This window comes from Sus scrofa, chromosome 3, assembly GCF_000003025.6.
Source record: "Sus scrofa isolate TJ Tabasco breed Duroc chromosome 3, Sscrofa11.1, whole genome shotgun sequence".
Lineage (NCBI taxonomy): Eukaryota > Metazoa > Chordata > Mammalia > Artiodactyla > Suidae > Sus > Sus scrofa.
Window position 1 is genome coordinate 58626568 of NC_010445.4, and position 27664 is coordinate 58654231.

General features: G+C 42.3%; 2 protein-coding genes across 12 annotated transcripts in view; one reads left to right on the plus strand and one right to left on the minus strand.

The window, feature by feature from the left end:
* Positions 1-5770, plus strand: part of IMMT (inner membrane mitochondrial protein) — a 57163-nt gene extending 51393 nt beyond the window's left edge. For all 7 annotated transcript variants that reach the window (XM_021087287.1, XM_021087283.1, XM_021087282.1 and 4 more), the window contains 3 exons: positions 2559-2690; positions 3753-3882; positions 4849-5770. In XM_021087287.1, coding sequence (XP_020942946.1) covers positions 2559-2690; positions 3753-3882; positions 4849-5462 — 876 coding nt within the window. In that variant the 3' untranslated portion in view covers positions 5463-5770. The remainder of the gene's footprint in view (positions 1-2558; positions 2691-3752; positions 3883-4848) is intronic.
* Positions 5647-27664, minus strand: part of PTCD3 (pentatricopeptide repeat domain 3) — a 38572-nt gene continuing 16554 nt past the window's right edge. For 2 of the 5 annotated variants that reach the window (XM_013995989.2, XM_005662404.3), the window contains exons 9-24: positions 27205-27275; positions 26054-26141; positions 25325-25385; positions 21355-21440; positions 20307-20451; positions 19475-19525; positions 16107-16196; positions 15792-15820; positions 14877-14983; positions 12948-13026; positions 12762-12852; positions 11610-11695; positions 10917-11065; positions 9501-9542; positions 8951-9109; positions 5647-8694 (exon numbers count right to left, since the gene is read on the minus strand). In XM_013995989.2, the coding sequence (XP_013851443.1) occupies positions 8604-8694; positions 8951-9109; positions 9501-9542; positions 10917-11065; positions 11610-11695; positions 12762-12852; positions 12948-13026; positions 14877-14983; positions 15792-15820; positions 16107-16196; positions 19475-19525; positions 20307-20451; positions 21355-21440; positions 25325-25385; positions 26054-26141; positions 27205-27275 (1425 nt within the window). In that variant the 3' untranslated portion in view covers positions 5647-8603. 5 annotated transcript variants of the gene reach the window in all.

The window sequence follows — 27664 nt, forward strand, 5'->3', positions numbered from 1 at the left end:
GTAAAAGAAACGAGAACAGTTGCCTCACATTTAAAGTGAATCTAACTGGATTACCTACTTCTGGAGATAATAGCAACAGTCACTGACTTTAAACTTACAAGCTGTAACTCGGGTCACCTCACTTCTTGAGTAGAGCTTTGGCCTTTGCTCTAGTCAGAACTTCTAGGGAAGGACTGGTCTAGTGAGTGCCTTTATGTTGAGCCAGTGCAGAAGTGCTAAGAAAGGAGCTGCTGGTATCCAGGATTATCTAGTTGATCGTTTCCCAGTGGAGCCTCTGTCAACTTAAGCAAGTGCTGAAAGAATCTCATTGGATTTGAGTGTATTTTTCTCCACAAGTGTTTTAAGATAGTTGGTTAAGCCTGGATGAAACAGCTGTAGTCTTCTGTCTGTCACATGGTGTATTGAATAGGTGTCTACGGGCTGATTTGGGAACCTGACTTCTCATCTCGTTCATGTCTTCTCAGCCACGCAGTTGAAGCGCTTTCCTCCCTAGGCTGCCAGGACACCAAGCCTGTTGGCCTTCCCCCACTTTGCCCTTCTTTGCTCAGCCTCTCAAATATCAGCACACATGGGCATTGTTTTTGTCTTTTTTTTTTTTTTTTGCTATTTCTTGGGCCGCTCCCGTGGCATTGTTTTTGAAAGCTTTTATCCTTATCCATCTAGGCTGCTTCCAAGTGCTCTTAACTATGGCCTTGAAGCTTAAATACTGTCTCTCGCTGACTTTTTTTGTTTGTTTGTTTTGTCTTTTTGCCTTTTCTAGGGCTGTACCCACGGCATATGGAGGTTCCCAGGCTAGGGGTCTAATCAGAGCTATAGCCACCAGCCTACTCCAGAGCCACAGCAACGCAGCATCCGAGCCTCGTCTGCAACCTACACCACAGCCCATGGCAACGCCGGATCCTTAACCCACTAAGTGAGGCCAGAGATCGAACCTGCAACCTCATAGTTCCTAGTCAGATTCGATAACCACTGCGCCACAATGGGAACTCTGTTGCTGACATTTATATTGCTGGCTCTGATCTCTGCCTTGGCTTCAGGGGCTGTCCTGCAGCTGACTGGATGTCTCCAGTTGGATTTTCAGTTAGTCATTTCAAACTCAGCATACTCAAAACAAGTTTCTTGATTCTCTGCAACCTGTCTCCCAGCCCCTCAGCTCATCTGTCTCTAAATAAACCTCCATCTACCCAGTTGATCAAGCCAGAGATCATGTCCAGTTAGTTGTTCCTCCATCAGCTTTCACATCCGGGTGACTGGCAGAGTCCCAGCTCTGCTCCAGAGTAAATCCCCACAATCTCCACTTTTCTCTTTCCCCATTGCCACCACCTTAGTTGGCAGAGTATCATCTCAACAGGTTCCCAGTTTTTATACCCATCTTCTATGTCTATTTACACAGGCAAGTGGCCCTTATAATACAATGTATTCTCATCAGACACTGACTGCCACTGCATTTTCTATAAAATCCAAGTTCTTAAGTTAACCAAAAAAGCCCTTGATCTCACTCCTGCTTGCTGTGGGCCAGACTTCCCTTACTTCCCAGTTATCCTGGGACTTTTTGTTGCCATTTTGGTGCCTTGACTACATCTTTTGCCTTGAAGTAGCCCTCTCCTGTTCCTCTCAATCCCAAAGGAGAGCCCCTGTATTACTTTCTCTCATATTGTCCTATTTATTTTCCTAAAAACAAGTATCATGATCCGAGATGTCTTTTGACTTGTCACTGATTCCTCTATTGAAATGTGCACCGCAAAAGAGCAGCAAATTTGCCCTGAGCATCAGTCCATCCAAGCTTATAATAAGTAAGCACTGCCTGGCACCCAGGGCTGGCACTTCATAAATACTTATACACTGACTGAAGGATTCGTCCATTAACTATAACAACTATATTGTTTCTGAGAAAAAGTTACTTATGAATTCCAGGTAATTTAGTATTAAATAATTTGTAATGTGACCCATGGCTAATTTTTATGCCAGATGCGATATAGGCTTTTCATAGTTTCGGCTTGATATGGCATGTGTTAAAAATCAAAGTGATTAATAATAAGCAGTTTCAGAGCAGTTTTTTTTCTTTGTTGAGAGAAATTGGTTCAGTAACTGCCAGCTATTTGTTAATTTTCTGAACACTTCTGCACAGGGGGCATTGCTATTCACGGATGAGAAAATGGAGCCTTAGAAGATGAATAGTTTCCTCAAGGCCACGCAGATGGCTGCTGTGAAGCTGTCTTTGATCCCAAGTCTTTGTAGTTATTTTTTTCTGTGATCTTGGACTTCTTAATTCTCAGGAGAGTGAGACTTGGGAAGTGACAGCGTTTTGTAGAGGAGGCAATCTGGTGATAGGGAAGAAACACAAATTTGGGAGTTGGCAAGAACCCTGTTTGAAATCTGATTTTGTCACAGCCCTGGTTTGAGTCGCCTTCCAATATCCAGCTTTCTGATTCACGTGGGAATTGCAAGTAGAGAATATGTCATGGGTCTAGCATGTCCCAGGGACCTGGACGCTGCTCCTTTGCTAAAAGCCCGCATGGGGCATTGAGAACTTCTCCTTCCTGTGCTTGGCTTTACAGGTCGAGGAAGTCAGAGATGCCATGGAGAATGAAATGAGAACCCAGCTTCGCCGACAGGCTGCTGCCCACACCGATCACTTACGAGATGTCCTCAGGGTCCAAGAACAGGAACTGAAATATGAATTTGAGCAGGTGAGGACCTGCTGTAAAGTGGCAACTCCCCTTCACCCTCCCTTTCCCCTTTACATTGTTACACCCTCTGCTTTCCCTCCTTTCTAACGTGTTCCATGTCTTCCCGCCTGAGGGCGCCGAAGAATAGGGTAAGATTTCTAATGGTGCCTATTCTTGGTGGAGTGGAGGGGGCTTTTGTATATTTACAGATCTGCTCCTTTTTATTACTTATTTATTTTGGCCACACCACAGCATGCCTAAGTTCCTGGGCTAGGGATTAAACCTGTGCCACAGCAGTGATGCTGCATCCTTAACCACTAGGCCACTAGCGAACCTTTTTTACATTAAGGTGTACCCATGTGTTAGTGATGAGGTGTGTTTTGTGTCTGTGTTCTAGTCATTTGGAGCCGTCAAAGCTTTAAGGAGGGTTGGCATGGGGGTTCCACGAATGCAGATGGTAATGACCTGATATTTTTATCTCCTGGTTTATCTCCATAAACTTTCTTTGGATTATATGCTAGTTCTCAGATTTTTCTATCTGAGGAAACTTCCTAGAGAGATTAAAGTTTGAAAAATCACAGCATATCAACTGTTCTACCTTTAATCATAATTAGTTTTTACTCAGCAAGTCATTTTTATATTATTGTGTCTCACAAGAAGGGTTTCAAATAAGGAAATCTTGCAGAAAACTGAAATTTATTCCAAGATGAAAAGGTATATTGCTTTAAATTTTATTTGATGGGTCTTTTTCTGGGAGAAATGAACATAAAAGCTCTTAAGTACAAGATATTAAATACAATTATTTTCTAAAGTTGTCACTTTCTCCCTTTAATAGACTTTTTTCTTCTTCCTCTAATATTAGGTTCCACCTGTAAATTTATAGATTATACATCAAATATAAGCTTTAGGTAATTTCTGAAACCTTACACATAATGTAGGAGTTTCATGACACTTGCTTTGAGATGTCAAAGGCCCTCTTTGCTTTTGAAGGTATCAGCTGCTGGAAGACTTAGTGGCCCGATAAATGACATGCAGTGATTGAAGCAGCGTCACCTTTTTTCTGTGCACTTTTTATCATTTCAGGACCTATCTGAGAAACTCACTGAACAAGAATTACAGTTTCGTCGGCTCAGTCAAGAGCAAGTCGACAACTTCACTCTGGATATAAACACTGCCTATGCCAGACTGAGAGGAATCGAGCAGGCTGTTCAGAGTAAGTGCACAGGCCTGAGAGATGGTTTCAGTCAGCCCCACCTCTTAGGGTGATTTCTTATTACAAGGATCATGGTATATACATCGTTGACATTAGGGAATGAAGAGGCCCAAGTCACTCTTATTGAACTATATTCATCTCTTGGAAAATTAGCCCCAGATTTGATAAGTTTGGAACACAGTTGTGAGAAGAAATGAAAAAGAATCTAGCTTGAGGTTTTTACTCCCTTATGTGGTGACAGGCAAGAGGTCACCATTTACAAGGCAGTTTACCCAACACTCTGGTTATGTCTCACGTGCCCTGAGTGGAGCAGAACTGCGGTGTGCTGCATGCTTGTCCTCCAGGCTCTTGTCTTGTCTCCAGCCCTGCTGTTGGAGGCTTATCTGGAGGGTAGCTACAGGGGCCTCTCTGCCCTGTTGAAAGTGTAAAACGTCCTTATAGTGAAGATGTCAATGAAATGGGTTTCTTTGGGATGTGATGGAATTGTTTTTGGCAGATGAGTGTAAGAGTAAGCTAAGTACCCATAAAATGTCCAGATCCAGTCGTCTTCCATTCCTATCCATGAAGTTTCTGATGGCCTTAGTTATTATGTCTTAGCCTCGTTTATCCTTTCTTTCTCAAATATTTCTAAAGATAAATACATCTGGTATCTGTTGTCTTAAATGTCACAAGAAGAGGGAAGGGAGACTCAGCTGTGCTTGTGCACACATCCTCCCAGCTTTGTCCATGGTTTTAGTTAAAATAAGTCCTCATCAGATTATGTCAAGCCCTGTCGCCTCATGTGAAGAGGTCTGCTAGGAAAAACGCATCACAAGTAGTGGTGGGATGGGCTTGGAAGAAAGAGGCCGTCTCCGGCTCCACCTTTCTCTTTATTTAGCTTGTTGAAGGCATATCAGTTCTCTGGATATATGAGACGGTTGTGTGGTCAGGTGGAGAAAAAGTCTTTGCTTTTTTTCCCCCCAACAGGTCATGCAGTAGCTGAAGAGGAGGCCAGAAAAGCCCACCAACTCTGGCTCTCGGTGGAGGCATTAAAGTACAGCATGAAGACGGCGTCCCCAGATCTGCCCACTGTTCCCCTGGGGAGCGCGGTCGAGGCCGTCAGAGCCAGCTGCTCCGATTCTGAATTTACCCAGGCTCTAACCGCAGCTCTCCCTCCAGAGTCCCTGACCCGAGGCGTGTATAGTGAAGAGACCCTTAGAGTCCGTTTCTATGCCGTCCAGAAACTGGCCCGAAGAGTAGCCATGATTGATGAGACCAGAAATAGCTTATACCAGTACTTCCTCTCCTACTTACAGTCCCTGCTCCTGTTCCCACCTCAGCAGCTGAAGCCACCGGCAGAGCTCTGCCCTGAGGATACCAGCACATTTAAATTACTGGCCTATGCCTCCTATTGCATTGAGCATGGTGACCTGGAGCTGGCAGCTAAGTTTGTCAATCAGCTGAAAGGGGAGTCCAGACGCGTGGCCCAGGACTGGCTGAAGGAGGCCCGAATGACCCTAGAAACTAAGCAGATAGTGGAAATCCTGACGGCATACGCCAGCGCCGTAGGCATAGGAACCACCCAAGTGCAGCAAGAGTGAGGGCTAGGAGGTCTCACAGTCACACTTCAGGTCAGAGGAAATGAGTAATATGTGACGGGTTTGCAACAGGGCCTACAAGTGAGGTTACAAGTACTGTTCTCTGTGTTCACGCCTGTCGCATTTGTATTATTTCCTCTTGCTATCATGTCAGTCAACTCCAGGAGTACTTTATTTGCAACTTGTGTAACATTTTCTGTTTTTCAGGTTTTACTGATCAGGCTTGCGAGCCAATCAAAATGATGTTTGTGATCACTATTACTATTGATTTTGCCCTTGGAGCAAACTGAATAAAAACAGAAAGGTGAAAACTTTTTGTAGCTTTTCCCTTTTCAAAAAATGCAACTTCTGGGAGTTCCTGTGGTGGCAGAGGAAACGAATCTGATTAGCATCCATGGGGACACAGGTTCGATCCCTGGCCTCACTCAGTGGGTTAAAGATCCAGCACTGCTATGAGCTGTGGTGTAGGTTGCAGACACAGCTAGGATCCCAAATTGCTGTGGCTGTGTTGTAGGCTAGCAGCTGCAGCTCCAGTACCACCCCTAAAAATCTGTATTGTAGGAAATTGGAGATTGGGAGAAGCAGCAACAGCAGAAGTAGGAACTTATGGGCAGTTGGTTTCCAGGCTGGGGACTAGGCCCCAGAAATACTCTAGGCCTGTTCTTGGCTGGTTGTGGTGAACTGATTCCTCCCAGTCAAACTCAATAGTTATGTACAAACCAAAATGCCAATGCATTTACAGCTGTACATGCACCATTCTAGTGATTTCAAAGGCACCAGGAGTACTATGTATCCCAAACTTTTTTGACTGCTACCACAGGAAGAAGTTGTATTTTATGTTGGGACCCATTCAGCCAGACACACTTCTGTGCATGTACACAGGAAACAGTTTCTGGAGCCACCGCTTCCCCTTTCTACTTATGATAACACTGTGTCAGCCCTTCTCTACCCATAAATTAATCCCACAGCTCTAAAGAGTTCACAGCTCCCAGTTCTGAAACATCAGTGCTCCTTTCTGGTGCGTGGACTGTGAATCTCTTCACCAAGTGGGGGTGGTGAGCCTGGAACCTTAAAGGGATTGAATAATTCTGTGACCTACTTGAACCAGAGAACTTGCTTTCCAAGGCCTGGAGAGGGACTGTGAGGCATGAGCCAGCAAAGTGCTGCTGTTGTGGGAACAGGTTCTGCTGGTACAGATGGTCCTTGCCTGTGCAGTGTGGCTAGACAACCATCTTTGACAGGTTGGGCTCCTTCCCTCCCCCTATATGTGCCTTACATCTAACCACCAAGTTAAACATGCCCAATTCTCTGATAACTGCCGCTCTTCCACTGAGATCCAATCAAAACGGTCCTATAAAGCTTACCCTGCCCATCCACACTCCTAGGGACTGCTAGCTCAGAGCAGGTCCTGTTAGGAGAAGTCAAACAGCTGACATGATCGAGCGCGCTAAGATATGTGTGTCAATGTGCACTGCAGAGAGATGTCACAAAACTTAGCCACATGTAATGCACTTCATTTTCTAAGCCGCTCCATTAAAACAGTCTGGTTAGCATTCACAAAAATTGATCTCCAACCCTGCAGTTTTAAAAGACAACGCATTTTATTGTTAGCATACTCAAATGTTTTGTTGAACCAAAACCCACAACTTGTAGGTTATTTACTTTGACGTAGAAAAACCGAACACCTTTTACTATTAGAGGCTAAAGAAAGAATGCAAAACAACCCCATGGGCCTTTAAAAATTTTTTTTCTGAACTGAAAACAGTTACTTGCCTGGAGTAGGGTGTGGAATACCTGTAGCAGGGCTAAGACCACCATGCCTGCCGCATTATCACCCACTTCACACCACATCATCCCAGGTGGACAGTCCCCCAACTAACTCCACGGCTTCGAAACACTGCGGTGAGGATTCAGCACTCGGACAGGGGAGACAGCTCTACGTCTGTAAGGAAGGACCACACCAAGTACCTACTCAGCCAAGAATCAGGAACCAGGGGCAAAGGAGGGGCTGAGCGAACAGAAGCTCCCAAGCAGCCAGGTTCTTTACCTGTCACTTTGCTCATTTGCTTGGCCATGAGCTAAGGGGCTACTTGGGACCATGCACATGAGTACTTGGGTAGCTAACTACTGGCATTTCCCCTGCCTGCTCTGTCCCTCCATTAGATGCCTTAAACTGATGATCTAGGAGAAAACATAAGTCAATACTTAGGTTTCTGAGAACGAGTGACTGTGTCCTGGCCAGAGAATGGCAGATGGAGACGGGGACAGGCACTATGATAGACATCGGTCCAGGAGCTCAGAAGCATCGACCATGGCAGGGTAAAGACGAAGGTGCTCGTCTGAGAACACAGGAGATGCCCGGGCCAATCTGGAAATCAGATATGACCTGGCAGTCTAGGCAGTGCTGGAGACCCTTGTGAAGCTCCTGCAACCCTCCCAAACCGTTTGCTTCTAATACCATTTCCCAGTCACAATGGTAAGAGATGCTAGAGGCCAAGGTTCTGAAACTACTGCATTGCCAGTAATCCAGTCATGTCAAGAAGACACTTGTCTTTCTGTCATCACACACACATCATTATAGCACAACCGAAGAAGGTGCCAACACTCAGAGATGAAACAGTCTTGCGCAAGCCCCAAGCCTAGCAGGAGAATATGGGCTCCACAAAAATAATGGAAACGCATATACATGTACCTTAATTACAACATTTACTCACAGCTTTCATTTTCCCAGCTGTGCAGCCCAAACTCCTGCCACTGTTGTTTAATCAGTTTTCTCTGATGCAAATTTTCCACATAAACATCCCCGAGGCTGGGATACTACTGACCAACTGTGATATAACTGTATGGAGACTCCTTCAGACGCTTTCTCTGCGGTGGAGGAAGCGCCAGTGTCACAGCGTCAGCCAAGAGAGGCTGAAGTCCATGATGGGGGAGGGCAAAGTGCACTGACAGCAGTGGACAGACACTGCACGGGAAACGAGGGGCCATGTACCACATAATGTGTTCAAAGAAAACGGCAGTGGCGCTTCTGTGCGTGCATGGCCGTTTTAGTCTAGGAATTTAACCTAAATCAGTCAACGCTGCAGTTCTCAAGGGCAACTGCAGCAGTGTGCTAGGCCACAGCTGCTCCTGATTCACCCACTTTCATTTGCCTTCACTGATGTCGCTGTCACTGTCGCTGTCACTGTCACTGCTGCTGTCACTGGTCAATGCAGTTAGCTCTCCCAGGGCTTCCCTGTAAGAAAAAATCAACTGGAGAGTTATATGGCAACTCAGGCCCTAAAAGGTTCTAGCAAGTAAACAAATCTACACACACTCCCTGATTTGTATGACAAAGGAAACAAATCATTACACCAATACTACATCTTGAGTTTCTGCAAAGAAAGGAAATTCAGGCACAGAAAGCTACAATCATTTGAGTGGGCAGGAGACCAACAGTTGGCTCCAGTTCTATAACTTTCCTCCAGGCTGATGGTGTGGAACCCACGTACCTCTGCTCCTGGGTGAGCGTGAACTCAGCCATTACTCTCCGGGTGAGGCCCTCACAAACAGGCAAGCTGAAGGCACTTGCCAGCTTCACTAGCTCGATGGCCTGGGCAGGGCTGCTGGATGCTTTTGCACTGTCCAGAAACTCATTTAGCAACTCAGCCCTATAAAAGAATGGCAAAATTGTCAACACAGCCCAACCAGACCCCTCAAAGATTTACATACAACATCCAGGACCTTTATCAAGTTCAGTCATAAAGTCCTCAGTACTAGCTTTGGAGACAGTTACATGAAGTCTAACTTCAAAGGGCCAAAAAGACAGTGAACACTGGCTGGTTCCCCATCGTCACTGAGGATCGCCCAAGGTACCCGTGTGCTGCGCTCATGGAGCACAGATTAACAGCGCCAGCCTCGCTCTCCACAGTGGGAACCACTGTCGTTTGCTTGCCTCTCAGAAAAGTGCCCACTGCCAAGGCTAAGGTCTGAGGACGTTCTGACCTCCTCCCTCCTGGCTAGTCAGGGGTGTACCAGGCAGGCCTGGTAACTTCAACTTACCTAGGGATCTTATTATGCTTCCTGAAAAGCCCCAACATTTTCCTGTTCAAGATAAGATAGGAAGATGATTACAAATACTAAAAGAGTGGAAAGCAATCGAATGATCATGGCTCTTCTCCCAGACTCAAAGACTAAGCTTCCATCCCAACAGCGAAGTGCGAGCTCCTGAATACACGTCTGTGAGCCCCACTGCCTCCCAGCCCCATTTTTACGTCAGAATCACCCGGGTGCTTCAACTCCCTCCCTGCAAACTTCATATATGCACATTACAAGTACACAGGCAAACCTGACTGGTTGCTGGTATTGTGAACTGCTGGGGTACCTCCCCGGGGCAGTGGGGATGTTACAATCAGTGTGCCCTAAAAGGACCCTGTGACGCTCGGGCTCAGATCAAGGCATGGTCTCATGTAAGTGCTCGCCATCATCCTGCCACGTGCAGGACAAAGGAGAAACACATACACTCAGCTCCCATGATCAGCTGAGGTCCGTACCCCTGCGCCAATCATCACAGCCCGATTCCCAAGTGTGTGTCAACATGCTGGAGTCAACAAATCCAAGCAACAAATGATTCTGTTGCAGCTGCAAAAGTGACGCATGATTCACTACCAGACAGCAAAGCCTTCGCTAGCTTTTCCCTAGAGACGGCGAACAGCCACATCCTGGACCAGTCATTATATATTCTGATTAAGGTCCTCTCTTGGGAACAAGCCATGCACAATTAACTCTCCATCCCTCCTCACTGGCTCTGAGAACCTGCATTTCCATCCCAAACAACTCACAGGGGAACCACCTGTGACTGCCCCTACCAGGTCTCTTCCACTGACCTCTCTCTGCTTTTGTAAAAATGAATATGCAGAAGGTCTCCACTCACGATTAAAAAAAAAAAAATGAGAAGTGCCGACGAAAACAATGAAATAGCATACAGGGCACAAACCAAAGACGGGTTTTAGTCAAGACCAGGTTTAGTAAATACTGGTCACCTCCAGTTTCTGGAAGTGCTGGTACACAGCCCACATTTGAAGCTAGGGTGGGGAGCATCCACAGATGAGATATTTGAATAAGTCAAATGTCCAAAACACTCTAAATTAAGATTCTTTGATCACTTTTCTCTATTTAAGTGAACAGAGAAGTGATTGCCCACAAATACAGAAAACAAGCATGGAAGGAGAATTAATCAGCTCATCAAACCACACCCTCTCTTAAGCACATGGTGTGCACTGGTTCTTCTTCCACAAGCTTGCTTTTGAGTTGCAATTTGGAAATTCCCACAGAAAACTCATTATGTGGAACATACAGTCTCCTGAGAAGCTGCACATCATTCGGTCAAATAAGAAGCTCTCCTGACCAGGAGAAATGTTCTCTGAGGTCCAGGCTCAGAGGCTTCCAGGTTACACGTGCCGAGCCTACTGCACTCACCAGGCTTCCTGGGTCCTCCCGGCCCTTAGGAAGAGGACAGCCACATAGTTCAGAGAGCTGGCAGGCCACTCGGGAGCAGTCTGTCTGGCATCCTGGCTTTCGTAAGTCGATTTGATATCTGCAGCACAGTCAGCAAACGCCACCTGCAGCTGAGAGGCTCTGAGAGTCAGCCGAACTACCTAACTGGTTTTATGAGGGTTCAGGATTTCAGTGGACTCCCAAGGACCACTAGGATTTTGGATCAATGCATTTTCACCATTTGAATGGCACATTGCATGTACAGCACATGGTAATACAGTGTTTTTTCTTTAAAAAAAAAAAAAAAAAAAAGGGCATTCTGCCCTGGGTTAATAATTTGATTAGCCACATACTTCAAATTCAGCTATGGGTTTGTGTTTCCTTTTTAAAAGAGAAATTTAAAGAAAAAAGCGAGCTGTTATTAACCGTCAAGACTGAAGAGAAGCCAGTGTCACTCTGTGTGCTTTGGCCTAGAGGAATGAGGGACTTTAGAAATGGTACCCTAAGGGTTAGACATATTCAGATGTGTAATTTACACCTGGGTTTAGATGGCAGGATTCTCCACGACAGATGAAACCAGAGAGATCAGCCTCAGCGGGCCCTCAGTATTAGAGGGTATGCTGGTTAGCAAACATCTAATAACAGCAGCAAAACCTGTGTGTGATACAAGCCTACCTCTGGTGGGTGCTGGTCCCTTGCCATGAGCATCAGAATCTCCTCTTTCAGTTCATTGCGGAAAGTGTGACCGTATTCTTTACTATCTTGAGAGAAACAAAAAAGAACTGAATGAGAAGTGATCTCTGCCATGTAAAACCAACACTTTGGCTGACTGCCAGCAGGCACCTGTATTTTTTGGTGGAGGGAAATAAACTGCTGCTATGTACCGCAGGATTATGGAAAGGCAGCAGGATGATTCCTGATGGGAAAGGACAAGGGAACAGTGAAAGCTGTGCCAGTGCCCTGCTCCCTGGCAAGTGTTAGCCCAGCTCGCACTCCACTAGAGTTCCACACTTTAAAGCACGTGGGCGAGTTCCCATCATGGCTCAGTGGAAACAAATCTGACTAGCATCCATGAGGATGCAGGTTTGATCCCTGGCCTCACTCAGTGAGTTAAGTATCCGGCTTTGCTGTGAGCTGTGGTGTAGGTCACAGATGCGGCTTGGATCTGGCATTGCTGTGGCTGTGGCAAAAGCCAGGAGCTACAGCTCCAATTTGATCCCTAGCCTGGGAACCTCTCCTATGTGGCTCTAAAAAAGGCAAAAAACAAAACAAAACAAAACACACATAGGAATCGTCAATGGTCTTGAAATGCGAATTAGTCCTGTGAAGGAGGAAGGCAAGGCTAGGGTCTCAGTGTCTGAAGGTAACTAGGGGCAGAAGAAATTAACTGTATGATCAGAGTCCCCTAGTGGACAAGATACAACATCTTTTGCAGCCAATTCACACACAGATCCACAGTCATGGCTGTTTCTTAGAAACCCAAGTATTACTAACTGGTAAGCTACTGAAGCGGTGATGCAACACATTACAGAGGAACTTGGGGTGGAGATTGCGGATATGCCATGTAATTAACATGGATATCACACAAGTGCATGAAACAGTCTTTTCTTATCATGAAGGAACTAATTTGGTTATTTTCAATACATTTTTACTCATGTAATCCAATATACAACATGAGCTACTGACCCTGAAGTAGACAAAATAATAATGCCTTCAATCTGAATTTAACTGATTAAAAACAGAAGTTTTCCTCCCTAACAACATTAACATGCTCGTTAATCAAAACAAGAAAGTGAGACAGGTCTAGACATATGAGCTGAAACTGACCTTTCCAGATCTGAGGAACCATATCTAGCCGGTTGGCCACATCTAATGCTTGGAGAAGGTCTATCATCGTTTGGGAATGGGGAAAGAAGACCTGATTAAGAAAACGCAAGTAAATGTTTAAAGTACCACTCAGCAAAGACACCCACAAACACATCTACAATGATAAATGGTAAGTTAGCATCTTACTGAAGGTATCAGATCCTTGTACCACTTCAAGGTGACATCAATTTGTTCCATGAAGCAAAGCAAATTAAAGAATTTGGAGCTGTAATGGAGAAAGAAAGAACATTTAGTGGAAAATCCCTGCCTAACAGTGGAGTGATTCAATTACAGCACAGGCACATGATGACACATTACATGGAATTAAAAAACTTGGAGTTCTCGTTGTGGCACAAAGATTAAGGATCTAGCATTGTCTCTGCAGTGGCATAGCTTTGATACCTGGCCCATCACAGTAGATTAAGGATCCGCTGTTGCTGAAGCTGTGGCTCAGAATCAATCCCTGGCCTGGGGAACTTCCATTTTGGCTTGAGTATGGCCAAAATGAATGAAAACATAAATAAAACTTTAAAAAATAAAAGCAGTTTATAAGTTACACACAATCTCAAGTTACATTGGCCAACGCTTGACTCAGAAGGCCTATCTGTGCTTTCTGGACTTCCCAATTAACGCCTCCTTATCCTCAACTCGTTATTTTTTTTTTTTTTTGTCTTTTGTTGTTGTTGTTGTTGTTGCTATTTCTCGGGCCGCTCCCGCGGCATATGGAGGTTCCCAGGCCAGGGGTTGAATCGGAGCTATAGCCACCGGCCTACACCAGAGCCACAGCAACGTGGGATCCGAGCCACGTCTGCAACCTACACCACAGCTCACGGCAACGCCGGATCATTAACCCACTGAGCAAGGGCAGGGTTCCTAGTCGGATTCGTTAACCACTGCGCCACGACGGGAACTCCTCAACTCGTTATTGATGCCACCTCCTCAGTACATTCTCAGCTAGTGCTGAGGAGAGAGTATCCTATTCATTTAAAAAGCATTCAATGTGGAGTTTCTGCTGGGGCACAAGTGGATCGACAGTATCTCTGCAGTGGCAGGGACACAGGTTTGATCCTCAGCCCAGTGCAGTGGGTTAATGATGTGGTATGGCCATAGCTTTGGCAAAGGTTGCAACTCCAGCTTGGATATGATCCCTGGCCTGGGAACTCCACATGCGCAGCCGAAAAAGAGAAAAGCATTCATTGTGAAGTGAGGATTTAGACACACAGATGATTATCATCACACACTATAAATAGGCTGCCTCCTTAAGTTCCTATTTTTATGCACCTAAAAGCAAAAGGAGCTTCTTGGAGTTCTCTGGTAGCTCAATAGGTTATGGATCTGGTTTTGTCACTGCTGTGGGGCGGGTTTCATCCCTAGCCTGGGGACTTCCAAATGCCATAAGCAAGGCCAGGGGACAAAAGTCTCTTTGGGCTCCAATATCTTAAAAAAAAAAAAAAAAAAAGACTGAGATGAATGCTTTAAGGACCCACTGTACTATGAATTTAAAAATATAGAAGAATGGAGTTCCCATCGTGGAGCAGTAGAAACGAATCCGACTAGGAACTATGAGGTTGCAGGTTTGATCTCTGGCCTCTCTCAGTGGGTTAAGGATCCAGCATTGCCGTGAGCTGTGGTGTAGGTCGCAGATGCGACTTGGATCTGGCGTTGCTGTGGCTCTGGTGTAGGCTGGCAGCTGCAGCTCCAATTAGACCATTAGCCTGGGAACCTCCATATGCCACGGGTGCAGCTCTAAAAAAAGGACCCCCCCCCAAAAAATAAATAAATAAGACACACAAAAAAAGTAGAAGAATGTACAGAGGAAAGATAATGTGGATTTAAAGTGTTACAAATAAACACAGCTTAAAAGATACACACCAAACATCTCAGTCTGGCAAATCAGTTTTACCACTGTTTGAATCTCCAAGCATTCAATTACGTTTATCATTAAAGTCAGGGTCATGCTGCCTGAAACCAGAGTTGAGACAAGAGGGTGCCCAGCAGACTCCTACTCGCAGAATTGAATTCTGGTTGCAAACAAGTGCCCATTAATGCAAAACAACACATTTCCAATACACTTACTAATAGAAATTACGACGATGATCAGATCCAATCAATTTCCAGTTGTCTCCAGTGTTTAAAAGGCCATGGACCTGGTAAGCAAGTTCTAGATCTCTGAGAGATGAGCACTGAAAATTTACAAGTAGTAAATAAGCATCACTCTGCGATTCTTATGAGCCAAACTGTGGCTTATAACATAAAGAACAAAAAAGTACAGTTATCTGTAGAAACAGCTATGCTGATTTAACATTTTACTGGTTGACAACAAGTAAGTTAGGATTACAAGAAACTGGAGGGAAAATAAAAACAAATCAAGTTTTGTGAAATTTAAAACAAAATAACTTTAACCTAGTAATTATTCTAAGACACTTGGTTGTCATGCAGAGGACTGAGTGCTCACTCCAATACCACTAGATTGGCAAAAATCCTAAGAAATGATTCCAAACCCCACCAGCAGAAGCGCTTCCCTCCTAAGAAATAACTGTACTGCTGCCAACAAACAAAATGCCATGGAAACGTGCTTGGACATGCATGTCTGAATACCTAGAAGAAAAAAAACTTGGAAGGATACATATACACTAAACTGGAAAGCAATTATCCTAGGGGAACAGGATATGCTAATTCATTCTAAAACTGCTTGTAATTTTTCCTATGATTAGCATGATAAAGGGAAAAACTAAAATAAAAGTTTTAATGTTTTAAAAAGTTACCAGCAGGCAAATATTAAATACTTTGAAACCTTATCTGAAGAAAGGTAAGAAGACAATGTATACAATAAGATAGGAATGTTGTGATTCTGCAGACATTTGAGAAAAATGAGAACTGAAGACAAACAGAAGTGAGAGGAAGTGAAAGAATGAGAGACCCCCCCCCACCATAAATTTAGTAAATGGATAAAAGAAAAAAGACAAAAGTTAAACAAGAAATGGTACTTACAACCCTCATGGCTGACTGAAAAAACATATCTGAAAAATCAAAGTCCACAACAACCTTGGTTACTATGGTTAAAATATGTTTTTAAGACAGTAACATTAGCAATAATCCTGGCAACAAAACTGGTAACATGTAAGACAAACCTAAAGGAGTCAGAACTTCAGAAGCATACAGCAAGGGCCTCTGACATTTGTGCTTTCTCAGATAATCACCCAATAGGGTATTAAGCTAAATTAAACCCTGTCCTAATCACAAGGCTCAAATACTCGGCAGTCAGGAAAGCAGGCTCTGTCTTATATAAGCAATTTCTGTACACACCATCATCCGGGTCTCTTGGAGAAAATCTCTTTCCCATTACTTCGTTCATTATATCATAGATGATGAGGGACGATCCTTTCGAAGGGCTTTCTGCAGAACAAAAAGGCAACTGGGTTTTATCATGAGTCTACATCCTGCATAAACACCAGGTGTCCTAAGTCCTAAGGCCGTACTTCTCCTTACTACACCTGTGGCCCAAGACACAGTGCTGGCTGGGTGTATCCTGGAAAAGGAAGGAGCACCCTACCAACTGCAGCCCTGCCCTGGACCTGCGTACTTAAGAAAACAAACATGTTTTTGCTATTAAACACTTGTGTTCCTTTTAACTATAATCAGGATGAGAACCAAGGGGAGGGGGGGGGAAACCTGTAGAATTAACAGATGTGGGCAGTCCTTAAAACTACATAACTGAGGACTGATATGCCAGAAAATGCACCTATGATATTTTCAAACAGTTCACATATTTAAAGCAGTAACATAGTTTTCTTTTTAATTCATAGTTGAACCTGAGGCATAGGTCAAATTGAAGCTGCAGCTAGCTACCAGCCCACACCATAGCCACAGCAATGCCAGATCCAAGCTGCCATCTGTGGCCTACACCATAGCTCAGGGCAACGCCATATTCTTAACCCACTGAGCGAGGCCAGGGATCAAACCCACATCCTCACAGACATTGTTGGGTTCTTAACTCACTGAGCCAGAACGGGAACTCCAAAGAAATACTTTCAATGATAGTATAGGTATACTTTTCAAGTTCCTCAAGCATGTTCCCATTTGTTAGCAATCTTAGTTATCCTACTATTATATAATAACCTCTTTTGTATGTATCCTTCATTATTTTAGGCTTTCTCCTTTAGGGTAAATTCCTAGAAATTATTATTGTAGGCAGTCAATTTATATCCCTAAGACATCGATTCTCCCCCTGGCACAGACCTGGGTATTACTTAGGAAGCAAAAATACCAGTGACCTAAGTCAGCAACAAAACCAGAGTGATGTGTGATGTTGCTGAGAAATGGAACAGGCTTTGGCATCAGAAGTGTTAGTTTCACCATGATGACACCAAGGCTGAGTAAAACTTTAGAAGATAAAATCACCATGGAAAGCATGTATCTGTTTTCAAGATAAAGTCACTCCTACCAACAAAGGAGAAAACAAACACTTCTCTATAGGTGAGAATGTGAATTCTATAAAACTAGCACCAACCCCCAAGAGAAAACAAGGTTTTCTGTGTTTTTCACATATAAAGCTTATTGTGGGAGAGAAGGACAAGGTTCATCATTTCTGAACCAGGGGTTCGTTCTCAGGTTGGGGCAAATGGATAAGAACGAACAGACTGTGAGCCTATAATGTGCCTTCTAAGCACAGGAAAAGACACTATCGTAATTTACTCTATCATCACACACTGATGGCTTCGCTCAGGTTAAGGTATCCAGTCCCTTCCAACACAGCTGGTCAATGGCAGAGGTGCTATTTCAACTCAGGTGTGCCTGCTGCAAAGGCCATCCAACAGAGCACAGGAGTCCTAAAACTAGGTGACAAATGGAACTTCAAGGTTTTCCCATGAGGCTTCAAAGTCAGGTCAAGGTTACTGTGGAGCAGCATTATCCAACTGCTTCCTGAAAAAGTGAAAATGTTCTAGATCTGCATCAATGAATGGCTACTGAGCACTAATGTGATGAAGGAATTCTACATTTTATTAATTAGGAGTTTGCTTGTAGCACAGTGGGTCAAGACTCCAGCACTGTCACTACAGCGGCCAGGTTGCTGTTGTGGTGCAGGTTCAATCCCTGACCTGGGAAGTCCATATGCTATAGGCATGCAAAACAACAACAAAAAAATTAAACATCCATTTGTGATAAGTGGCTGTTGTACTGGACAGCATAGTTCTAAGAGCAAATGAACCCCAAACTAAAGTACCTCTGACCAAAACTGCAAACCACCATTGTTAGTACGTTTAATGACCTCTCTCTGCTCTAAGCTCAAGTTTGACATCACAAACAAGATCACTAGCTTCAAGAACAGCTCAGGCTGTAGACAATGTTATTCTGTAAACTAGTCTTCTTCTTTTTTTTTTTTTTTAAGATCATAGTTTATTACTTCAGATAAAAAGATAGGATACAAATTAGGGAATCCCTTAAAATTCAACCTAGAGTTATACACCATTTAGTACTTTTGCATTTGAATGTTAACAAAAAAAAATCTCTAAACACCTGAAAGCCCCACTAGTAACATGAACTATGGTAATAAAAAATCTGACATATTATTTGTTCAATATATAGTATTTACACTGTGAAACCAAAGGTGACACAATAGTGATAAATAGTAAAAAAATAAACTTTAAAAAGCAAAGGTTTATATTCTTACAACGTGCTAATCATAATTGTATCTAAAAATTAAAACAGCAGAGCTTTCTGTTACAAAATTCTTTTTTTTTTTTTTTTTTGGTCTTTTTGCCATTTCTTGGGCTGCTCCTGCGGCATATGGAGGTTCCCAGGCTAGGGGTTGAATTGAAGCTGTAGCCACCGGCCTACGCCAGAGCCACAGCAACGCGGGATCCGAGCCGCGTCTGCAACCTACACCACAGCTCACGGCAACGCTGGATCCTTAACCCACTGAGCGAGGCCAGGGACCGAACCCGCAAGCTCATGGTTCCTAGTCAGATTCGTTAACCACTGCGCCACGACGGGAACTCCTGTTACAAAATTCTTAATCATCTGAGTTGTAGTCATTACCTGCTACTGATTTACATGCAACCTCTGCTAGAACTGACCTTTGATTTTTTCTCCCAAGAAAGTGTGAGTAGATAAATGACATTTAAGAGCAGACATTAATTTACTTGTGGACAGAAAAAGATAAAACTGTACTCAAGATTAGTACTAGTCACAAGCCCCTTTCCTATAGAAATGATAAAACTAGTAAGACCAAAAAAAATCCAAAAAAAGGAGATGCATATAGGCAAAGAGTACCATGAATGGCACAGCTCAAAAAATCTTGAAACGAATCAGACATACATCTTTTCTCTCTCAATGATGAGAGGGCTATTCTGCCATCAAATAATAATGACTGTAGCAAGTAAGGGGCACTAGGTGTATAGATAATTATATCTTGCAAAATACTAAGATGGCAGGGGTGGATAGAAGAAAGAGCAATTTACATATAATTCAAACTATATATATGGCATAACTGGAATGTAGCCCATTCCAAACTGACTTTGTGAAACAATTGGACCTTTATGATTTAACAGTTAAAATTATAACAAGTGTAATAACACAACAGATTTACATGGGTGTGAACTAGTCTTAATTCTAAATCAGTAAAGTCAGCCTAATGTCTACAGAAGTCAGTATAACATAACCGACATACATACCATGTTGATAAAACAGCTGAATAACATAGTGATACGTTGCAAGTGAGGGTTCTTGTATCACGGGGTACATGGAAAAAAAATTAAAGAAAAAGTCAAACACAGCTACACAAAACATAGCTTACTGAGGCATGCTGAAAAGCACATTAATAGTAGTATTTAAATTCCTCTGAACAAAGACATTTTGTCAGCTCATGTGATTAATGTAAAGCATCACAGTGGAAGGTGTCATAAAGGTTGAATCTCACTTAGAAAGTCTAGATGCAGGAGTTTCCACTGTGGCTCAGCAGGACTGTTACTGCTATGGCTCTGGTTATAGCTGTGGCATGGGTTCAATCCCTGGCCCAGGAACTTTTGCATGCCATGGACTCAGCCAAAAACAAATAAAAAGTCTAGATACCTACTACTAAAACGTTAGAGAATGGACTATACTATGATTCTTCATTGAAGAGCACTAGATCAAACTGAAGTGAACTGATTCCCAAAACAACTTCGATAAAGTACTAAAACGTACAGTACCACACATCTGGGTTCAAATACTTAATTATGCTAGAAAATGTCACGAAATTTAAAACCAGTCAACTGGTTTTAAATGAACAATTCTCCCCAGAATCAAGAGAGCCATAAAAAAGTACTTAAATTACTAAAAGAGAATCACTTGTCATAAATAACAGAAAGATGACAAATAGTAAATACACAATTAAAAAGTGTGCCAGAAGGCGGAAAGGAAATTCCTAAAATATTATGTAAATGGTAACAACAGTTTAGCCTCTTTTTTGTTTATCTGGACCTGAAACCTCAGTCTCCAATGAGGTACGCTAGAACACATCCTCACCTATTCCAATGGCTTTCATTTCCCGTAGTGTCTGTAAGGCTGGCAATTTTCCAAATGCATAAAATCTTCGGAGACATTTCAGAATAGTATTAAAGGTCTGCAGATTGGGTTTCACATTCTGTGTCACCATTTGTTTCAGCAGGTCCTAGTTGAATCAAGAGGAGGAAGTATTTTTATGCCTGCGTAGGTAATCTGTCCAATAAACTAACAGTAACATACTAAAAAAGAATTGGGCACTCTATGTCTGAAGAAGGTTAATGAAGCCCCAATTTAAGAATTATCTAGGAGTTCCCGTTGTGGTGTGGCGGTTAATGAATTCAACTAGGAACCATGAGGTTGCGGGTTCGGTCCCTGGCCTTGCTCAGAGGGTTAAGGAACGGGCGTTGCCGTGAGCCGTGGTTAGGTTGCAGATGTGGCTTGGATCCCGTGTTGCTGTGGCTCTGGCCTAGGCCGTCGGCTACAGCTCCGATTAGACCCTTAGCCTGGGAACTTCCATATGCTGAGGGTGTGGCCCTAGAAAAGGCAAAAAGACCGGGAAAAAAAAAAAAAAAAAAAAAAGAATTATTTAGTAACTAGAGGACCAGTAACTCTGTGCCTTAGAGGAAGTCCCTCCATCAGTCACTCCAGCCCCACGTGATCAGGTGGCCAAAGGTTGACTACTGCAGAGTTTGAGACTGAAGCAAAACAGATGACAATATGGACTGTGTTTTTTTTTTTTTTTTCATTTTCCTGCATGAGCAGTTGATATGGTTTCTTTTATTACTTCAACCCAGTGATTTCAATTTTCTGAAACTTTTTATTAAAAAATTGTCTTAATGAAAAAATCATTATGAGAAATAAGTGAATAAAGCAACCCAGGTCTTCCTAGATTCTAGCTGTATGCTTAGGTCACACATCAGATACAGCTACTTAAACTACAGGGTTGCTGGAAGGGCGTGAACACAGTCATTGCCAAGAGGATGCCCAGTGAATACCAGCTCCACCCCATGTATTCCTATCAAAGGGTATTTTAGGCATATTAGAAGACAAAGTGAGGGTTCATCCTTACCAATATATTATTCCATTTTTCTTCAAATTTTTCATTCACTACCAATGCTGTTGCTTCAATCAATGAATTGAAAGTGTATACATCCGCTATAAAAGAAGAAAACTATTTCAACAAAATTCAGGGTTGGATGAAAATGGAGAAATCTCAACGGATACTGCAAAAAAAATACAAAAAACTGTAAGAGAATACTATGAATAATTATATGCCAACAAATTTGACAACCCAGAAGGAATGGACAACTTTCTAAAGACTTACGGCCCACCAAAACTGAATCAAGAAGAAACACATCAACTTAACAGACCAATCACTAGAAATGAAATTGAATAATGTAATAAAAACACTCCCTACAAACCAAAGTCCAAAAGACCAGATGGCTTCACAGGCGAATTCTACCAAACATACAGAGAAACTTACACGTACCCGTCCTAAACTTCTCCAATAGGTTGAAGAAGGAACACTCCCAAAGACATTCTATGAAGCCACCATCATGATAATACCAATACCAAAGATACTACCAAAAAAGAAAATTATAGGCCAGTATCTCTAATGAATATAGACACCAAAATTCTCAACAAAATTTTATCCAACTGAATCCAGCAACATATAAAAAAGGATCATACACCATGACCAAGTGGGATTCATCCCAGGTTCACAAGGATGGCTCAACATAACCCAAATCAATCAACGTCATACACCACATTAACAAAAGAAAAGTCAAAAACCACGATCATCTCAACAGATGCAGAAAATGCATCTGACAAAGTCCGATATCCATTCATGATGAAAACTTTTACCAAAGTGGGTACAGCGGGAACATACCTTAACATAATAAAAGTCATTTATAACAAACCCACAACAAATATAATAATCAATGGAGAAAAGCTGAAAGTCTTCCTACTAAAATCTGGAACAAGACAAGGATGCCCATTCTCACCACTTGTATTCAACACAGTATTGGAAGTCCTAGCCAGAACAATCAGACAAAAAAAAAAAAAAAAAAAAAAAAAAAAAATCAAAATTGGAAGGGAAGAGGTAAAATTGTCACTGTCTGCAGATGACATGATACTATATACAGAAAACCCTAAGGACTCCACACAAAAATTACTCCAACTGATCAATGAATTCAGCAAAGTAGCAGGATACAAGATTAACATTCAGAAATTGGTTGCATTTCTACTAACAATGAAACATTAGAAAAGGAATACAAAAATAAAATACCTTTTAAAATTGCACCCCCCAAAATTAAATACCTAGGAATAAACCTGACCAAAGAGGTGAAAAGACTGATATGCTGAGAACTATTAAACATTAATCAAGAAAATTAAAGAGGATTCAAAAAATGGAAAGATATTCCATGCTCCTGGGTTGAACTCTTCCAGGCTTCAGACAATATTACAAAGCTACAGTAATTAAGACAGTGTGGTCCTGGAACCAAAACAGACACACAGACCAATGAAACAGAAAAGAGAAACCAGAAATAAACCCAGACACCTACGGTCAATTAATCTTTGACAAAGGAAGCCAAGAACATAAAATGAGGAAAAGTCAGTCTTTTCGGCAAGTGGTGCTGGGAAAACTAGACAACCACATGTAAATCAGTGAAACTGGAACACATCCTCACACCATGCACAAAAATAAACTCAAAATGGCTTAGACTTAAATATAAGACAAGACACCATCAAACGCCTAGAAGAGAACACAGGCAAAAAACATTCTCTGACATTAACCTTACACATGTTTTCTCAGGTCAGTCTCCCAAGGCAACAGAAATAAAAGCAAAAATAAACCAATGCAACCTAATCACATTGACAAGATTTTGTGCAGCAAAGGAAACCATAAAAAAGAAAAAGACAACCTATGGCATAGGAGAAAATAGTTTCAAATGATGCAACTCACAAGGGCTTAGTCTCCAAAATACACGGACAACTTATACAACTCAACAGCAAAAAAAACTAACTACCCAACTGAAAAATGGGCAAAAGACCTGAAAAGACATTTCTCCAAAAAAGATATACAGATGGCCAAAAGGCACATGAAAAAATGCTCAACATCACTAATTATTAGAGAAATGCAAATCAAAACTACTATGAGATACCTCACACCAGTTAGAAAGACCATCATTAATAAATCCACAAATAACAAATGCTGGAAAGGGTGTGGAGAAAAGGGAACTCTCCCGCACTGCTGGTGGTAAAATAAATTGGTACAACCACTATGGAGAACAGTATGGAGGTACCTCAGAAAGCTAAATATATAGTATAACTACCACATGACCCAGCAGTGCCACTCTTGGGCATATATCCGGACAAAACTTTCCTCAAAAAAGACACATGCGCCTGTATGTTCACTGCAGCACTATTTACAATAGCCAAGACATGGAAACGACCTAAATGTCCACTGACAGATTATTGGATTAAAAAGATGTGGTATATATACACAATGGAATACTTCTCAGCCATAAAAAAGAACAAAATAATGCCATTTGCAGCAACATGGATGGAACCAGACTCTCATACTAAGTGAAGTTAAGTCAGAAAGAGAAAAATAAATACCATATGATATCACTTATATCTGGAATCTAGTATATGGCATGAATGAACCTTTCCACTGAAAAGAAACTCATGCACTTGGAGAACAGACTTGGGGTTGCTAAGGTGGAGGGAGAGGGAATGGGATGGACTGGGAGTCTAGAGTTAATAGACTGCATTTCAAGTGGATAAGCAATAAGATCCCGCTGTATAGTATAGCACAGGGAACTATTATCTAGTCATTTATGATGGAATATGATGGAGAATGAGAGAAAAAGAACATATATATATATATATATATGTGTGTGTGACTGGGTCACTGTGCTGTTCAGTCGAAACTGACAGAACACTGTAAACCAACTATAATGGGAAAAATAAAAATCATAAAAAAATTGGGGGTTGAAGATTAAAGGCAAAGTGGTAATGCACACGTGTCCTCAAAACTAGGAAGCCACTCTTTTCTGCAGCTCTTGACTCCAGCTCTGATCACCAACACCACGGCAAAGATTAAGAATGAGCTCATAGAAATGCAAATCAAAACTACCATGAGATACCACCTCACACCAGTCAGAATGGCCATCATTAATAAATCCACAAATAACAAGTGCTGGAGGGGCTGTGGAGAAAAGGGAACCCTCCTGCACTGCTGGTGGGAATGTCAACTGGTACAGCCACTATGGAGAACAGTTTGGAGATACCTTAGAAATCTATACATAGAACTTCCATATGACCCTGCAATCCCACTCTTGGGCATCTATCCGGACAAAGCTCTACTTAAAAGAGACACATGCACCCGCATGTTCATTGCAGCCCTATTCACAATAGCCAGGACATGGAAACAATCCAAATGTCCATCGACAGAGGATTGGATTCGGAAGATGTGGTATCTATACACAATGGAATACTACTCAGCCATAAAAAAGGATGACATCATGCCATTTGCAGCAACATGGATGGAACTAGAGAATCTCATGCTGAGTGAAATGAGCCAGAAAGACAAAGACAAATACCATATGATATCACTTATAACTGGAATCTAATATCCAGCACAAATGAACATCTCCTCAGAAAAGAAAATCATGGACTTGGAGAAGAGACTTGTGGTTGCCTGATGGGAGGGGGAGGGAGTGGGAGGGATCGGGAGCTTGGGCTTATCAGACACAACCTAGAATAGATTTATAAGGAGATCCTGCTGAATAGCATTGAGAACTATGTCTAGATACTCATGTCGCAACAGAAGAAAGGGTGGGGGAAAAAAACTGTAACTGCAATGTATACATCTAAGGATGACCTGACCCCCTTGCTGTACAGTGGGAAAATAATAATAAAAAAAAAAAAAAAAAAAAAAAAAAGAATGATCTCATAATTGAGGCCAGACCCTGACAGTTTCCAGGTGCTTGAGACAGAAAGAAACGACAGGGGAATTCTCCAAACACACTTACCTCGGAGTCTGTTGTTTAATAATACAGTATATAAGTTTAATGCCTGCGTAGGAGCTTGATGCTGGAAGAGGGAAAGGATAAAAATTAAGCACCATCAAATCTGTTTAAGAAATATTTGCAGGGCTTGAGAACATAGTAGTAAACAGACACAGTCCCAGTTCTCAAGAAGCAAATCCTCTGTGCAGTGGTTCTCGACGGGGCCACTTTCGCTTCCCAGTGACACTAGATAATGCCTGGAGATATTTTTTATTTTCACAGCTGTGATTTGGGAAGGCTAGACCACTAGCATGCAGTGGGTAGAGGCAGCTCCTACATACTCTTCAGGCATAGGCCAGCCCCTGCATAATGAAGCACCTGGCCCAACTGTGAGTCGTTCTGAGGTTGAGGAACCCTCATTTAGTTGGGCATTAAATATAAAAATACATAAAAGAGGAGTTCCCGTCGTGGCGCAGTGGTTAACGAATCCGACTAGGAACCATGAGGTTGCGGGTTCGGTCCCTGCCCTTGCTCAGTGGGTTAACGATCCGGTGTTGCCGTGAGCTGTGGTGTAGGTTGCAGACACGGCTCGGCTCCCATGTTGCTGTGGCTCTGGTGTAGGCCAATGGCTACAGCTCCGATTGGACCCCTAGCCTGGGAACCTCCATATGCCGCGGCAGCGGCCCAAAGAAATAGCAAAAAGACAAAAAAAAAAAAAAAAAAAAAAAAAAAAATACATAAAAGAAATGTTACCTTCACCATTCCCCGGATCATTGTGCAGTAGGAATGTGCGTTTTTCTCCGGCATTAGAGCAAAGATTCTCTCAGCATTGTTTTTTGTTCTAGACACAAAAAAGTACATGGTAATCACCAGAAACAGGAAAAACCAGTAACAGCCACAATTTACTGAGAGTTTAACAATTTTCCAGGCACTGTGCTAATTAAGCACTTCGTGCATATAATTTCAAGTAATTTTTGCCACTCACAGAGGAAGATTTGGTTATCATTTTGAAAGTGGGAAAAACTGAGGTTCAAAGATGTTGCATAAAAAAGCAATATAGACTCAAGGCGTTAAACAAAAAGCAAACTGCACAACAGGGTACATAGTAAAGTTTCCCCCACCCTCCTTCCATCAGCTATAATTCCCGAGAGGCAACCACAAGTGGTATCTCCTAAATCCTTTATCCTATTCTAGCCTATGTACACAAGGCACATTCTAGCCCACATTCTCCTCCCTCCGTCCATCAATACCTTATTTATATAAACCATGCCGTACCTTGATTCTCCCTGTTACCTACATGTTTTAGAAATCAGATAGAAACCAGGTTCTGGGCCAGAATGCTACTCCAAAGTCCAGGCTCTTAACCATGATGCAAAATTATTTATGCCTACTAAAGAAATTCAATTTTTGATTCTATTCATTTTATCACTTCCAAAAGACTTTAGAAACTAATGATAGCTTTTCTTTTCCAGACATCCATATGAAATACCTTTTTTTTTATTTAGACACTGTACTCAGTTAATTTAAATTCTGGCCAGTAGTCTTAATTTCAAACCATGCTCTAGCATACGTGCATTCTAACATAATCAAAAATTCTGAATGTTTCACAATGAAAGGTGTAAGCTGCCTGCAAGGTTTGACTACTGATGAAACTACCAAAAGAACCATACCATGAACGTAATATGACGTTAGGTGGAAAAGAAAAAAATCAAGTGTCAACTTTGTGCTACTGGTTGGAAGTAAAGAGCTTATGAAAAAAGGGCCAAACACATGAAAATCACCTGTGACATTTATACTGCACACAGAAAACATTACAAGATCATATCTGAATTGTCTTCGAGGGGTGATGGGAAATATTCCACCATAAGGAACCACAATACAAGCTCTAATTATGTGTAATGTACCTCCAAGTAACTCCGAGATGATGACCCGCCTTCGTCTTAGATTTCTCATTATCTGCCTCTGTGGCCTCTTCCTGAAATGAATCATCATCAACAGATATAAAATATGATAATGGAACGTGTTCTCTGAGTTATGGTCCTCAAAAGTCACCAAATCAATAAACATTCAGAAAAGCAAAGAAAATACAGGTCCAGCAGAAGGCAAAAAGGAAACCTAGCACCCTAATTTCTTAAGTGTAAATAGACTCATTTACAGATGAAAAGTAAAGCTGGCCCTTAAAGCAATGACTGATAGCCCGGAGAGAGATGAAGCTAGTGTTCTGAATGACTGGGCCCAGAGAGAGAAATCGGAAATTCAAACAATGCATTGATCCGTGCAGAAAGTGTTTACTAGGGTGAAAGCAAAAGAAGACAACATAACCAGAAATGGAATATAATTAATGCCTAACACTGGCCCAACAAA